The 15,561-nt window shown below is 40.5% G+C and overlaps 1 protein-coding gene across 3 annotated transcripts; it reads left to right on the forward strand.

Annotated features, from left to right (window-relative positions):
* Positions 1-613: 613 nt before the first annotated feature.
* On the forward strand, positions 614-13,116 carry LOC132122742 (zinc finger CCCH domain-containing protein 4-like). Of its 3 annotated transcripts, none has more exons than XM_059533109.1 (14): positions 614-903; positions 3,662-3,893; positions 6,906-7,013; positions 7,150-7,381; positions 7,626-7,771; positions 8,025-8,121; positions 8,348-8,484; positions 8,582-8,683; positions 8,883-8,994; positions 9,111-9,220; positions 9,347-9,792; positions 9,876-10,216; positions 10,459-10,701; positions 11,201-13,116. In XM_059533109.1, the coding sequence occupies exons 1-14, from the start codon at positions 824-826 to the stop codon at positions 12,811-12,813; spliced, it is 3,999 nt and encodes a 1,332-aa protein (XP_059389092.1). In that variant the 5' UTR covers positions 614-823; the 3' UTR covers positions 12,814-13,116. The 3 variants fall into 3 exon arrangements, with proteins under 3 accessions (XP_059389092.1, XP_059389094.1, XP_059389093.1); XM_059533111.1 differs by having other exon boundaries at positions 7,150-7,276; XM_059533110.1 differs by lacking the exon at positions 614-903 and adding an exon at positions 1,975-2,255.
* The last annotated feature ends 2,445 nt before the right edge of the window (positions 13,117-15,561 follow it).

Below are 15,561 nucleotides of genomic sequence, written 5' to 3' on the forward strand. Positions count from 1 at the left end.
AAAGCGTATTTATTTTTAAACATTGTCACCGAATTATTCAAAGTCAGTATAATATGATTATACTTACTTGGTTTTAATTTAAAACATGATATAGCAGTGTAATCTACAAAACTTAACTAACTTAACTATACAAGGAGATAAAGTGTACAGTACACCACAGTTTAAATCAGTTTATATCATTAAATTATTGTTTATTTGGTGCATGCTCACAAAATACAATACTATTTCAGGAACAGTTGAATGTTTCACAGTGTAAATATCTAGGCTAAATTATTTCTAAAGCAGCGTTTCTGTTCACTAGTCATTTAAAACAGTGGTTCTTAATCACGGGGCCTGAGTAAACATCCAAAGAGACATTCAATTATTTGAAAAAAGTAAAACTGTTTTTTGTTGTTGTTGTTGTTTTTACTCGTATCCACTATTAATGTTGTGATTCCTGAAGTTTAAAGATATGTCTTTATTGCATACTTATTTTTTAAAAAATTAAAATAATTGTATCTCTTCGTGACCCGATCTATGCAGTCACCCCCTTCTCGAGCCCATCGGTCATTTCCGTTACAGACAACGGTCACGTCACAAAAGCCCACCCCTTCTCCTTGGAGAAGAAACGTCGCCATTTTCACTGAATGAGTTTCATTTCACATCGCAACTGTAGGACGGAGAACCTCAGGAACATTTTCAACCTGTTTCTCTTTTAAACTGTTAGTGGGGAATTGACTACTATGAACTGAATCTCTTCCTAAAGCCAATCAACACGTAGCTCAAAGTCAAGTAACGCATAAGACAGTTGATTTTCTGCACTGAATGTAGTACGTTAGAGGAAATGGCTGTGGAAAGCATGACTGTCCATCCAAACTCCCCAACAGCCAACCACGAACACAACAGTCTTCTCACTGACGAAAGGTCGAGTAATACCATCATATTTCTAACCAACTATTGATTTGTCCTTTGCTTTTTTCCAAAAACAAAAAGCACGGGCATTTGCTTTTTTCTTTCAAAGGGATTAAAGTCGCCTTTTCTGGGAAGCGTACAGAGGTAACGAAACGCCATCTTGAAGCGCTACACAGCGCAGTCTGAATCAGGAAAACAGCCAGAATATGATCAGATATACATTTTCAGTCACTTTTCGAAGCTTTTTAAGCGATCGAAGACCAAGGGCCACTACTACGCCCAAACGTTGCTCCAGTAACTCAATGTTTTCATCACAGATAGAGAACAGACGGACAAAAGAAAAACACGGTTTTTGGTCAATAACGTGAACCTAAAATTCGACTTGATTACAAAAGCTAAATGTATGTAATATGGCGGGGAAATGGCAAAATGCATTCCTGCTAACGTATTAAGGATTTGTATCTTTAACCATCGCGAGGCCTGGACAAAGCTAAAGCTAGCAGTGCTAACCGTTAGCAGATGACTACAATTGAAATACAACAACACGGCTAACAGCAGCTAATGAATAGCGACGGGCTAGCGTGGTCTACAACGTGTCCGCTTGATTAATCATTCTTTTATTTAATTTAATTAGTCAACGAATATTGTACGATTTAGTTTATATAGTTATTTTTACTAAGCGATGTTCATTTGTAACAGTTTAGCACTTAGCATTCGCGCTAAATGTCACGAGCTACGCACTTAGATTTATTGAGACGTCACTAGAATAAATGTGTTTGAGTTTTGCGTTTATATTTCCAAGTTAATAACGTTAATGTAATCATGCCTCTATATTTTCGATTAATAAGCTATTAGTTAATTATATATATATATATATATATATATATATATATATATATATATATATATATTGTAAAGCTATTTACGGAATAAATCGCATTTTAATGCCTCATTAATTTAACTTTAGACATTTTAATGATACGAGCTAATAATGAAAATATTTGTTCCCTTATTTTAAAGTTGTTTTGGCTTGTTAAATACTGTTCCTCAAGTTCTCCACGTCAATTCATTTGTTTACAGTAGAAAATAATGTAGTAACATATGTTAATAATTTGATGCATATTACATAGTAGGTTCCCCTGTTTTTACATGTTCTAGTTTTGTTGTGATCTAGTTAGCTTTATGTGCACATCCATCCCTCATGAACCAGTGCTTTTTCCAGTGTCTCAAAAGCATTCAAGTTCTTACCAAAACATGAAGCAAAACACAAAGGTGCTTAACCACACCACCATTGTCTGCAAGTGTCAAAAATGCAACATCTCACTTCCCTTGAAAGTAATTTATGCATAAATTAGTATGTCACGGTAAGTATTTTCAGTTCATTGCAAAAAATTGAAAGGCCAGCATTTTGTAATCACAATCTATTTTCTTGCCTGTAAATGTGCCTTTTTACTTGAACACAGTGGGAAATTTTTTTTACTTTTTTTTTTTTTAACTAGAGTTAGTTATCAACCTGTCTGCCAACCCTATATGCATAAGGAATATATTATTTTTGCAGTTGTCAGTTTTCCCCGAGGTGCATTAATAATATAAGTAAATAATACAAGTGTGGCCCTTATATTGTCTGTATTGACTCTATTATTTTTGTCCCTTCAGTATGTTCTGTGACTCACAGGAGTGAAAGATTGTGCATGCAAGTGAAGTGTTTGTTGAGGTCTCTTTTCCCTCTCTTAGATAACTGCTAAACTTGTAGATTTTTATTCACAATATGATATAAATTGTTGCACGGAGATGAATAGATTTGTAGTTAATGCATTGATAATTCTTGAATTGATTCCCTCTGTAGTACTTTTAGGACATTAACTGTTCAGAGAAGCAGATGACATAAGTTTAGTCTCATTAAATGAAAGTTATATTTCAGAGTCAAAATGTTTTCAGTTGCTGATTGCTTTTTTTTACTAGTAAAAGAGACTGATATACATTTTAAGCAGTATGCAGATATGTCAGCTGATTTAACTTTTGTGGTAATAATTTAATCTTGTGTTGTTTGAGTTATATCTCACCCAGAGCTTTGCACTGCAGTTTATCTGGTAGCACGTGCGCTTGTCAGAAGTTGCATTACACGGAGCTGTTGTTTTTATAGGCCAAAGTTGAGGGGTTAGGTGATAATGTTTCGTCAGTGCATGATGTAAAAGTGCAGCTGTGTTTTCTTTGTCTTATGTGGCAACTCTTTATCGCTGGATAGGAGTTATAAAGGGCTGGCCTGCCTGAATGTAATGTTTTTTCTGTATAAACGTATATGTTGGATCTTCTGTAAACAGAGTGGCTTTGAGTTGTTCTCAGCAGGGCACAAATGAGCAGTGAACATTTGACACCATTGGTGTGAAGATTGAAGCAACTAAAATAAAGTATTGCGTCTGTAGATTGGAAGCCCTGTATATAAAGAGATCTGAATGTTTAAAGATCAGTTAAGACATCTCAATTTGCTTAGTTATCTGGACTGTAATGACAAGTGAATTGTTAAAAGCCAGACCAGCGGAAATTGTCATGTCAAAATTAAGAATGAAGGCCCTCCTAAAAAGCAATGAATAGATTGAATGTTCTGTTCTGCACAGTTTATCACAACAGTATCCTTTATGCAAGTAACCCATTATCATATACTAAGAAGCAAATAAGAGTTCTCCAATGGCAGTGAGTCAAAAAGAAAAAAGTGATTTCCTGCTTAGTCCTGTTCAGAGTTGTGACACTCTTTTTGTATTTTTTTAAACAGACAAGAAGAAGGTGAACTGGAAGAAGGCGAGTTGGAGGATGATGGCGGAGAGGCACAGGTCCCCAGCGGTGAGGGAGCTGAACCCCAGGATAAACCTCGCCGAAGCAAGGAGCACCATGCCAGTGAATCAGATGATGAAAAGTCACATCGGCGGAGGAGAAAGAGAAAAAGAGAGAGAGAGCGTGAAAAAGAAAAAAGGAGGGCCAAGAAAAAGCGTAAATCAAAGCACAAGGTAAGTGTTTTTGTTATGTTTTTGAAAATTATTTCTTCTGCTTATCAAAGCTGCATTTATTTGAACGAAATACAGTTAATATTGTGAAATATTACAACCATAACACTTTCCTTTATTTATATATATATATATATATATATATTTCTGTGATGGCAAAGCTGAATTTGAGCAAGCATTCCTCCAGGCTTCAGTGTCACATGATTAGTGGTTGACTGATATGGGTTTTGTAATGGACGATGATGAGGTCAATATTGAGAAATCAATCTGGCCGATATCCATCCATCCATCCATCTTCTTCCGCTTATCCGGGGCCGGGTCGCGGGGGCAGCAGTCTAAGCAGAGAACCCCAGACTTCCCTCTCCCTAGACACTTCCTCCAGCTCTTCTGGGGGGACACCGAGGCGTTCCCAGGCCAGCCGGGAGATCTCTCTCTCTCTCTCTCTCTGGCCGATATAATACACGTAATTACTTTAAATGAGGGACATGAGGCTTTTTTAATCCTAAAATGTAAAAATTTTTAAACAACTGAGGTAACATTTAGCCTTTCCTTTTCTTTTGCTGAAACGTCTACAAAAATATATATTTATAATACATAAACAATTAAAATGTAAACAACAGAGGTAACACTTAAACTAACAAGGTTTAGTGTTATTTGTTAATATTAATAAATTAATGTCAAAAATGGTATGTGTAATTCCATGTTTCATGCACAATACATATGGTTAATGGTAAAGACTTATGTTTCTGATCTGTTTCATTTGCTTGTCTGTTACATTGTAAAAAATAATAGAAGCCTGAAGGTGTATAATTACATGCTTTGTTATCAGTAGCAGCATTAATTAAGACCAAGTGTCTTCAAGTGATATTATCCAAATCATGGGAAATCAAGTACAGCGGATATTCCTGAATAAACATATAAAGGAATTCAAACATATTATTATTACTTAACGTAGAGTTTTCGTGTCGACCCAGCTTGTTTAGAAGTACCTGCCTTTCATTCTGCTCTCGCTTGATCCGCTCCTCTGCTATCAACGAGAGGAACGTCTGTACTTCTGCAACCGACAACAACTTTTTGGTTATTAATAAAAGGTGCACTCGTTGAAAACAGTTGTGTTCATTCCTTCGCTGGCTGTGCTCATTTAAATCTAGTGGTTCTTTTGTGTTTGTGTTGCATGTTCAGTGATGCAGGTAGTAACGATTCTCTCCGGTCAGTCAGTCAGTAAGTTTACACATTACGTTTTGGTAATGGTATGGTTCAATTTGGAACCTCAACCGAGGTGGTACAAAAAAAAATTACGCTTTTGTAAAATGATGAAAGCAAACAGGATGTGCTTTCTGCCTGTAATAATTAAATCTCCATACTCTTCGGCAAGAAGGAGACGGGAACCGGCGGACAATCGAAATGAAGCTTTAATAACAAAATAAACACAAAACAGCGCACCAGCCCCCCACGGACGACTGATGCGCTCAAATAAAAACCAAAACACAACTAAAAGCCCAGGCCTGGTCCTCTCTCGTCCTTCACTGTCGTCGTTCCAGTTTTATATCCTTCCATCTCCTTCGTGGGACTCGAGACTGGCGGGTCGAACAGGTGTAGTTCATCTCCAATCACTCCACCGGCCTCGCTCCCACGTCCCTCGGCCCCGCCCCACTCGTCACATACCCCCCTCACAGGCCAGGGGGTACTCCTGAGACTGCGCTCTACTCCCCCCCACCCCCCCCCCCCTCCAGGGGGGACCGCTCACGGGGACCTGCGGGAACCTGGGGGTAGGACAGACAAGGCGAGAGAAACGGAGATGGAAGGAGGAGTGACAGAGACGAGAGAGGGGAGAGAGGAAAAAAAAAAAAAAATTCCGGTTCCCAGACGCACTGCTGCTCGGCCCTCCACCAGCTGGGTGATCTCCTCCGCGGTGCCTGGCGGTGGCACCCGCCAACTCACTCCAGCCCACCGCCTCGAGTGTCCATGGGCGGCACACTCCCTCGCCTGCTCGATGGCACCGCGGATTCACTCCACCGGCCTCGCTCCCACGTCCCTCGGCCCCGCCCCACTCGTCACACTGCCGTCTCGGCCTCTGTGAACTTGTGCGCGAAACTCTGTGTATACTTTACTTACAGAAATGATAAATATATATACAGAGATCTGTATGAAACTTGCATGCAGGTGCATTCACTACTGTGGAGATGACCAGTCAGTGTTGCTGAATTAATCTCTTAAACTGAAAAAACTAGTTTATCTATTGATTAGTAAAATGTTAATGCAGTTTAATCTTATTGTTTTTCCCTGACACATTCATCATGATTACTTCTGCTGGTGTGCTGTGGCAAGCTTTATGCGTGTGCTTTAGCGCTTATTAGGCTATGTAGGCAATTGAAGGCTTATTAGCATGATTTAAATGGTTTATTAATAAAAGTGCAATTAGTCGACTAATGCTTAAAATTAAGGACTAATAGTCGACCAGAAAAATCTTTAGTCGAGGGTAGCCCTATTAGTGTCACATTAGAAAGTGAATGACAATTGGCCATTTTTTACCGTCTGTCAGGTTCTGGCTTCACGTCTCAGTGGCTTGTTTTAAAGAGGAACATAAATGCATGGTGTCATAATCCGTTTTGAAAAACACCGGGCACATGAAAAGACTTGTCTTATTTTAAAATTCAAAATATCGACCACGGCGATATATCGGTCGACCACTACACATGATCCTTCAGAAATTATTTTAATGTGATGATTTGCACAAGAAACTTTACTTATCAATGTTGAAAACAGTTGCTGTTTATTTTATTTTTTTGTTGAAACTGTGATTTTCAGAATTTTTGGATGAATAAAATGTTGAAAAGTATAGCGTTTATTTGAAATTGAAGTCTTTTGTAACATTATAATTGTCTTTAGTGTCACATTTGATTAAATTAATCCTTGCTGAATAAAAGTATTAATTTATTTTGAAAAAAATCCTACTGACCACAAACATTTGAACTACAGTGTATATCTTCTTAAATGTATTTGTGTGTAATGCAGCGTCACGAATCCTCCAGCGATGACCACTCGGACTACAGTGACGAATCAGATTATAGTCCGAGTGAAAAGAGGAAGTACAGGGAATATAACCCTCAGTATCCTCCCACTGTGAGTAAAACATTATTTTTGGTCAGGTCTTGATTTATTTAAAGTAACTCTCATAACACAAGAACTTCCTAGACCGGCCATCCAGCCAATCAGATTAGGTTTTAATCCCAGCCTGTATTTTGTTCTGTATTTTTAGTCTCAAGGAGGTTACCCTCCTGCTCCCACTGGTCATGGAGGTCCCATGCCAAAGAAAGGTGGCTTTATGAAGATGGACAAGCAGGGTTATGGTGGCTATGATGACTACGAGGAGGAAACATATGAAGGTGAAGAGGATGAGGATATGGGTGATGATGATTATGATGATTTCACAAAGGAACTGAACCAATACCGCAAGGCCAAAGAGGTGGGAGGTGGTCCACGTGGCAGAGGTGAATGCTAATTTCAAAGCAATAATTTTGCTTGAGTGGTCTTGGCTGAATGTTTGGATTCATATTAATCATCAGGTAGATGTTTGGAGCTTGTCCTTTAGTTACAATATCAAATTGGTACAGTATGACAGGTATCACATGTTCAGTGTCTGCATACTTTATTATGTGACTAAAAAAGGTGTGAATTCACACCAGTGTGTCAGCATTTGTGATACATCTGCTGACCCTTATTACTTTCACACAGGTGGCAAAAACCGCATGAAGAACCAGAGAGGTCGAGGCAGAGGAATGAGGGGACGTGGTGGGAGAGGAGGAGGCAGAGGGAGAGGACGGGGCAAAATGGGAGGAGAAAATGATGATGGTGATGGCATGTACGGAGATGAGATTGAGGTGGGTCATACTTCACAAGTTATTAACTTTATCAAGTTATTATCAGGAAATGTTTTCATTTCTAAGCCTAGAAAACGATATTACCAAAATCTTAAGAAAATGCCTTAGAAATTTCTATTGGGAATATAGCTCTGCTACAATATCTATCAATCTCTGAAAGTTATTTTCTAAAAATCATAAATGACTGGAAAAGATTATACAAATTAAGTCAGTCAGTTTGTCTTTTACTTAACCTTTTTTTTTTTTTGGAAAGTATGGAGATGATGACTATGACAACATGGGTGACGATGACTATGATGACTACTCAAAAGAACTAAACCAGTACAGGAAATCAAAGGACAGAGGGCGGGGTGAGTTCTGCTTGAATAATAGATGTAGGAATACACCTAAAACATGAAAGCTAAAGTATTATTTGTAGGTATCCACGATAAATATCGGCTGATATTTAATGCACAAGCTTGTCAGTGAACAATGGCTCTGTGTAGTAAATCAGACTCTTATCGAAACATCAAATCTTAGACTATTCGGTGTCACCCTTACTCATTTCTAACCTTAATTTTTTTTTTTGTTCTTAAGGTGGAAAAGGTGGGCGAGGTCGCGGGAGAGGCAGAGGAGGTCGAGGAATGAACCGGGGCAGAGGGAGAAATCGAGGGAGGGGCCGTGGAGGAGACCATGGTCCTGATGAAGATAACAGCGGAGATATGGACATGGGGGTAAGACATACATTTCTTTCAGATGATACACTTGGTTCATAATTAATCAACAGAACATAAATTGGCATCTGAATAATTTGTTCTCTGACTGCTTTAGGATGGATCTGGAGGCCCGAGGAGGAATGATCAGGAGAAACATGGGCCAGAAAAGAAGGGGAAAGCCATCTGTAAATACTATATAGAGGGCCGCTGTACATGGGTAAGCACAGTAAACCAACTTTGGAAGATGTTACAGATAAAATTGGTTGAAATCTAGATGTCTGTTTTTTGAGACTATTGAAAGAAAGTTTTGTCTGTTTAAATCAATCATGTCTGACTATGTAAAAATGATGCAAAATTACATGACTTTGTGGACAACATGAGTTATTTCTGTACTAAATGCTGTCATGTATCATCAGGGTGACCACTGTAACTTCAGTCATGACATTGAGCTTCCTAAGAAGAAAGAACTCTGCAAGTTCTACATCACTGGCTTCTGTGCGCGAGCAGAAAACTGTCCCTATATGCATGATATCCTTTGGTCATTTTGCTTGATGGTATTATCATTGGGACTTATTATCTATATAAGGACATTTTAAAGGTAAAGAATTTTCATGTGTCGAAATAACTCCTTGACTTCACTGCACGTGATTTCCCTTGCAAGCTGTTCCATACTACAGGGAACTGTGTGAATGGTGAGGAGTGTATGTTCTCCCATGAGAACCTAACAGAAGATACACAAGAGCTGCTTGATAAGGTGATCTTCACAGATATTTTAAAATATTTTTAAAATTGTTTCTGGGCACTTAGAGTTTGGATAAAAGCGTCTGCTAAATTATTAAATGTAAATATAGGGTAACAATGCTCCTATTTTTCATTGAAGATGCTGGCAGAGGATGCAGAAGCTGGTGCAGAAGATGAGAAAGAGGTTGAGGAACTTAAAAAGCAAGGCATTAACCCTCTTCCAAAACCACCCCCTGGTGTTGGTCTTCTCCCAACTCCACCAAGACCTACCCCAGGGGACTCCTCTGCACCCATGGACTTCGGAATGCCTGGTGCCCCACATGGTAATATCCCTCCAAGTGGTCCAACAGCTCCAGGCCCTGGTGCTGGGCCTGTTCCTGGTCCTGGAGTTGGACCATGCCTAGGCCCCCCTCCTCCCTGCCCAGATGGAGGCACCTTCCAAGGGCCACTTAACCCCAATGGTGGTCCTCCGCCATCTATGGGTCCACCACCTGCTTGTGGAGGAAATGCTGGAAAGAAGATTCCATCCTTGTTTGAGATTGTGGTCAAGCCCACAGGACAGCTTGCACAAAAACTGGGTGTCAGGTTAGCTATCTTTTTCTTTGTCAAGTCATCTTGGTTTACTTACTAGCCACATACAGAATATACTGACACAGATGTATTTACAGAGGACCAGGTCCTGGCAATGCTGCTGCAGGTGCTGCAGGACCTCAGGGACCTCCTGCAGGTCCCCCAGGTGTACCTCCACCTCGCTTTCCTGGCGCCCCACCACCAGGACACATGGGCCCAGGTGGTCCTCATGATATGCCTCCGATGGGCCCACCTAACATGAACCAAGGCCCTCCATCAATAGGCACAGGACCACCAATGATGCAGAACTTTGGCCAGGGAGATGGACCCCCAAATGCAGGCATGATGCCTCCAGGTGGTGGAACATCTGGTAGCAACTTCTATGATAACTTCTACCAGCAGCAGCAAGCCATATCGATAGATGGAGGTGGAAGAGATGGTGAGTTCATGCTCTGTAAAGTTAGAGCTAAGCACAGTTGCATATAAGTATTAGTTAGACATTTTTATCCAAATGGACTTTTATCAGTTCTTGAACTACCTGAGAGTGGGACTGATGTCTTTGTTGTTGCTCGTACCATACTCTAGCATTTGAACTAATGTTATCTGGTTTATAGTCATACTCTGTTCTACTTCTGAAACATTTGATTATTATTCAACTTTATTCTTCGCCTCCTGGTACAGGTGACAACTTTCAAGGTGTGGGTGGTGGAAACTTCAATGATCAGTCATCTGGGAAACAGAATTCTGGAAGCATAGAGGGTGCAGCTAATGTAGGCTCTTCTAATCAGCCTGGGATAGCAGTGCCAGATTTCCTGCCCCCAGCGCAGCGTGTGCTGTTTATGAGACTCCAGCAGAAACAACAGGAGGATGAGGAGAGAGCCAGGAGGCTGGCTGAGGGAGGAGGAACTGAGAGGGAGAATGAAGGTACTAATGCTAAACGTTGCCTGTGATTGCAGCATTTAATACGATATCATATGACATAAACTTTCAGCAGAAACTACATGCCTAGCTTTAATACAATAATGTAATTTTTTTTTATAAAAGTCTTGTAAAGTACTTTGGTAATAATTGAACATTCTTGTATAAAGAATGTTTGTAAAAAGAATGTTTTAGATTTTGTCATAAAATAGCTGAGGTTTTCAAAGCGCTAACTTCAAATATATATGTTGCTGAGGCTATTTCTGGGAAGGAAACAACTCAAGGGGGCTCTGCTCAAAGCTTGACCCTGCCCAGGACCTCTTAATACTGTAAACATTCTCTGGCCTGTGGTTGTGCAATCGTGCCATAAAAAAATATTCTCTCCACTAGATGGTGCTTTTTTTGCACCGAGTGAAACTTACAGAGGCTGATGCTTTCAGATGATATTACCAGCAAAAGAAAATCACATTGATCTTTGAATCTCTGCACTTCCATTTACTTGCAGGAGATTCAGCAAACTGGTATTCCAGTGAAGATGAGGACGGTGGTGGTAGTGTCACTTCCATTCTCAAAACCTTGCGGCAACAAACCCAGACCCAAGGCCCTGCAAAGCCGGATGGAGTTCCCAGTGACCCTCGTCTACAAAAGTCTCAGCCTGCACAGGCACCCAGCCGACCAGCAGACCCCCGACTGGCACGAGACCCACGTCTATCCCGCAACACAGACTTCTCTGAGGCACCTGAAGCCAGTGCTTCATCCTCTCTATCTCCTCCCCCTCAAGACCCCCGTCTTGCCCGGCATGCAGCCACCCATGCCCCTAAACCCGAGCCCCCATTTGTGTACAAACCCCCGCCATTAACCGCTCCAGCCAGTAATGAGGAAGAGGAGGGTGAGAGAATGCTGAGGGACAAGCCTGTGCCCATTCCCCTTGACCCTTTAATGGGCATGGCTTTGCGTGATCCCCGCTCCCAACTGCAGCAGTTCAGCCACATAAAAAAGGATGTAGTACTGAGCAAGCCTTCATTTTCTAAGGCAGTGCTGTGGAGTCCTGAAGACCTCATCCCTATTCCCATTCCTAAACAAGACTTGCTCCCATTGCCCCCTGGCATCCCACCAGTTACCGTCATAGATCCTCGTATGTCCCGCACACAGCCCCAGCAGCACTCTGTTTCTCTCCCTCCTGCTGTTCCTTCTGCTGAGCAGTCGAATCAATCCTCCTCTTCTCTTCCAGACTTTGAGCTGCTCTCCCGCATCCTCAAAACTGTCAACGCCACTTCATCCAGCCCTTCTCAAGGTGCTTCTACAGGAATCTCATCTCCTCCATCCGTCTCTGCCGAGAAGCCTGTTGACCCTCGCATGGCACGAAAAGCCACTGCCGACCCCCGACTCCAGCCACAAAAATCTGCTCTCAAGTCCACTTTGGAGGCATCTGCTCCTCAAGGATCTCCCCCAGCTGCCTCCTTATCTCAACCTTCCTCCAGCCCCACCATCGCACCTTACGACCCACGGCTGCTATCAGCAGGAGGGTCTGTTCGAGGTGTGGGTGCTGGCGGTGTAGGTAGCAGTGGCAGCAGTAGCGTGCTGAGCGGCATCAGTCTGTACGACCCTCGGACTCAGGGCTCAGACAAGGCAGAGGGTTCAGGGGCCCCTAGAAACACTAGTCCTCCCCCTGAGCCCAAGTCAAGTGAAAGTACAGCGACTACATCTAAACCGAAATCTAAAGAGCCCCTGTTTGTGCGCAAGTCCGCATTGGACCAGCCGGAACCAGAAAAGAGCTCAGCGGAGCAGACTACGGATCGCTACAACAGCTACAACCGCCCTCGACCCAAACCTTCTCCTTCGCCCAATGCAGGGACTGCTGCAGGGGCCCCTGCTACAGGCAGTCCATCTACAGCTGGTCAGGGCCCAGTTGGTTCTGCAGAGCAGCCCGCAGGAGTCCACAACCTTCCTGTATCCACATTGTTCACCATGGTAAAGCAGGTCAGCAAACCTAGCGGCACTGGCAGCCCGTTTGGTGGCAATAGCCCCGCACAGCCTGACGTGGCAGAACAGGACAATGGCTCTCTAAAAGACGTTTTTAAAGGCTTTGACCCCACAGCGTCACCGTTTTGCCAGTGAACTCTACTGTGTCGTTGTGAGCCACTTAAGGACTTTTAGATGTGTGGCTTCACAGATATCCAATATATAAAGATATTCACCCTTGCCAGGTTACACACCACAGTATTCACATATAGATTTCTATTGGACGGTTGGGATTGGGAAGGATTATATCTGTACTAGTAGGAGAAAGATAAGAAGTAAATGTCTATTTTAAAACCAAATGAGAAACGTTTAAATAAAATGTTAATTTTAAGGACCTCTATGGGAGTGTACATCAAGAAACACTGAATTACATTAATTTTGGCATTACGAAAGGCCAACATTACCCATTACCACTACCATATCATCCTGCTTGAGTTTGCCGGCTGACTTTTTCATTCCACTTGGCTTTAGGGAGACTTCATTTACTGCCACTCCCTTTGCCTCCTGCAGTGGAGCTGAACTAGTTCATGTTGTTCTCCGGCAAATTTCATTTGCTTCCCACCAGTGATTTAGATTCTTTTAAGAAGTTTTTACTCTGTTTCTTCTCTGCTTAGACTAGTTAGTTCATTTTTCATGTCTGTATGGATGCCCCTTATATTCCTATTGCTTCAAATTCGTGCTTAGTCTGTTGATGCCACTCCAGAGATGAGACCTAAAGTTGTATGTGTTTGTGTCATGTGAGATCATTTTAATTTATTTTTTTATACTTTTTTTTTTGTAACGTGGCTGTCAGATTGAACCATTTTATGAATGTTTATATATATATAAATATATATACATATACACGTGTATAGTACATATTATTCCATCTGGTTTGTAAATTAATTTGAATTGTGCAACAGCTAATGTTGATGGAAAATATATCATGTCAGTCTTTTTCTCAAGGCTCTGTCACTCTTCCCTGAAACAGGTGGTATTTCTCAATGACTTCTCTGAAGTATCTAATTTTTTTGTGTGTGTTTTTTGGGTTGCCTGCAAAATGACGGCTTTGTAAATTGAAAAGTGTCCATATTTGACAAAAGGTAGCTTTTTGTAACCATTCATTGTAGGTGAAGTTGTGTAATATTTAATAAAGGCAATACCAGATTGAAAACGAGCAGGACCTCAAACAACGGGTGAATCAGTGGTGGTTGTATCTGTGTGAGCATGATATGAGTCATTTCCTCTAGATTCCAGGTGTACGACATTCCTTACTCTGTACTGTTGGTTTGTTTTTATAAAGGTGTAAGTGCAATGTAGGTTACCTTTTTTGGCACTTCACTCATCCTCAGTGTCAACTAAGGAGAAATCTCAGTTAAGTTAAAATTGTGTTTGTCACAGTGCTCAACAATGTCAATTGCTGTTAGGTTGAACCTCCCTAAAATGAGAAACCACAGAAAAAGATCCTATTTTACTTTGTTTTACATTTAGTCCACTGTAAACACGTTTCTATACAAGGTACCGCCACATCCTGCTGTTTTTGGCAACTGGATCGGCAAGAGTGTTGATTTTCTTTGGAAGGGAAAACTGGCCTTGATTAAACGGAGGCTAAATTTGCGTAATGTTCTTATAAAGTAGGTTATTTTAGCCCAGATCCTTTGTTTTAAACTGTATGCAAAGCTTTTAACTACTGCTGCCGCTCATGGATATGTACCATCAACACTAATTGAAAGTAGAATAGTTGAAACTTCATAAGTGATGCATTGGCATATTTTTTCAAGGCAACAAATCAACTTAAAGGATTGAGTAAATATGCTGTTTATGATATTAACCTAAAAAGATTTATAACTAGTTTTAATTTCTTATATTTTGTAGGCTATTAAAATAAAAAGTGGCATTCAATTCACAGCTAATACAACCTTATATAATTATTTTTTTGTGTATTTACTTGGAAAACAAAATGTCAGACACTACTACTACTAATAAAAAAAAAACATTTTACTGTCAGCCTATTTTTAGATTTACTTAAACTGGAACCCTTTCTCTCAATCTAGAACTGTTTAGGAGATTAAGTCAACCTCATGCTGAATTTGTACAGCCATCATGTTTGTGATTCCCATGTGGACACAACTGCAATCTCTTTGGTCACCTCCACCCTATTTCCTGCCCTCGTTGAGGAATTCCACCCAGCCTCATTTTTCTTGGGAAGACTGATCTGAGCCAGGCACTGGAGCAGGAGTGAGATGTCTGTTTAAGAGACCTCAAAAACAAAACTGGCTTCCTTTGGAAAAAACAGAAAGGGAAATTCATTGACTCAGTGAGAGGAGCCTTCCTTCTCACTCTAAACACTTTCTTCCTATTTCACTGGTTTGGATAAAGGGGAAATAACATATTAAAATAGATTTTTATGTAAAATATTTCTCTGGTTGTTACAAAAATAGTCTAGATTCAATCACGAAATGGAGTTTATCTGCGGTCATTTTCTTACCAAGCCATGTAAATGTACAATTATGCTGCACAGAAAAGTTTTATTAATCTGTAAAAGAAAAAGCATTTTGGTTTGGTTGATTTAATGTGAAGTCCTTTAGGCAAGTAAAATACTAATAAATATTTTCAATTTCAGACAAAGTTTGAAACATATTCATTATGGTTTAAAACTAAAAGTCCATTAAAAGGGTCCACTGTGTTGAATAGTTTTTTTGTCATGTGACATACTGTATATGGCTGTGGATATGCTACGTTGATTTTGAATGAGTGGGCGAAAGGTTTGTAAATATTCATGTTTCATTGCTTTTTTTTTTTTAAGAAATAATTGTTTATTATTATGGCCAGCTACTTGTGCCAATATTTACTATCATTATTATT

Source organism: Carassius carassius, chromosome 41, assembly GCF_963082965.1.
Source record: "Carassius carassius chromosome 41, fCarCar2.1, whole genome shotgun sequence".
Classification (NCBI taxonomy): Eukaryota; Metazoa; Chordata; class Actinopteri; order Cypriniformes; family Cyprinidae; genus Carassius; species Carassius carassius.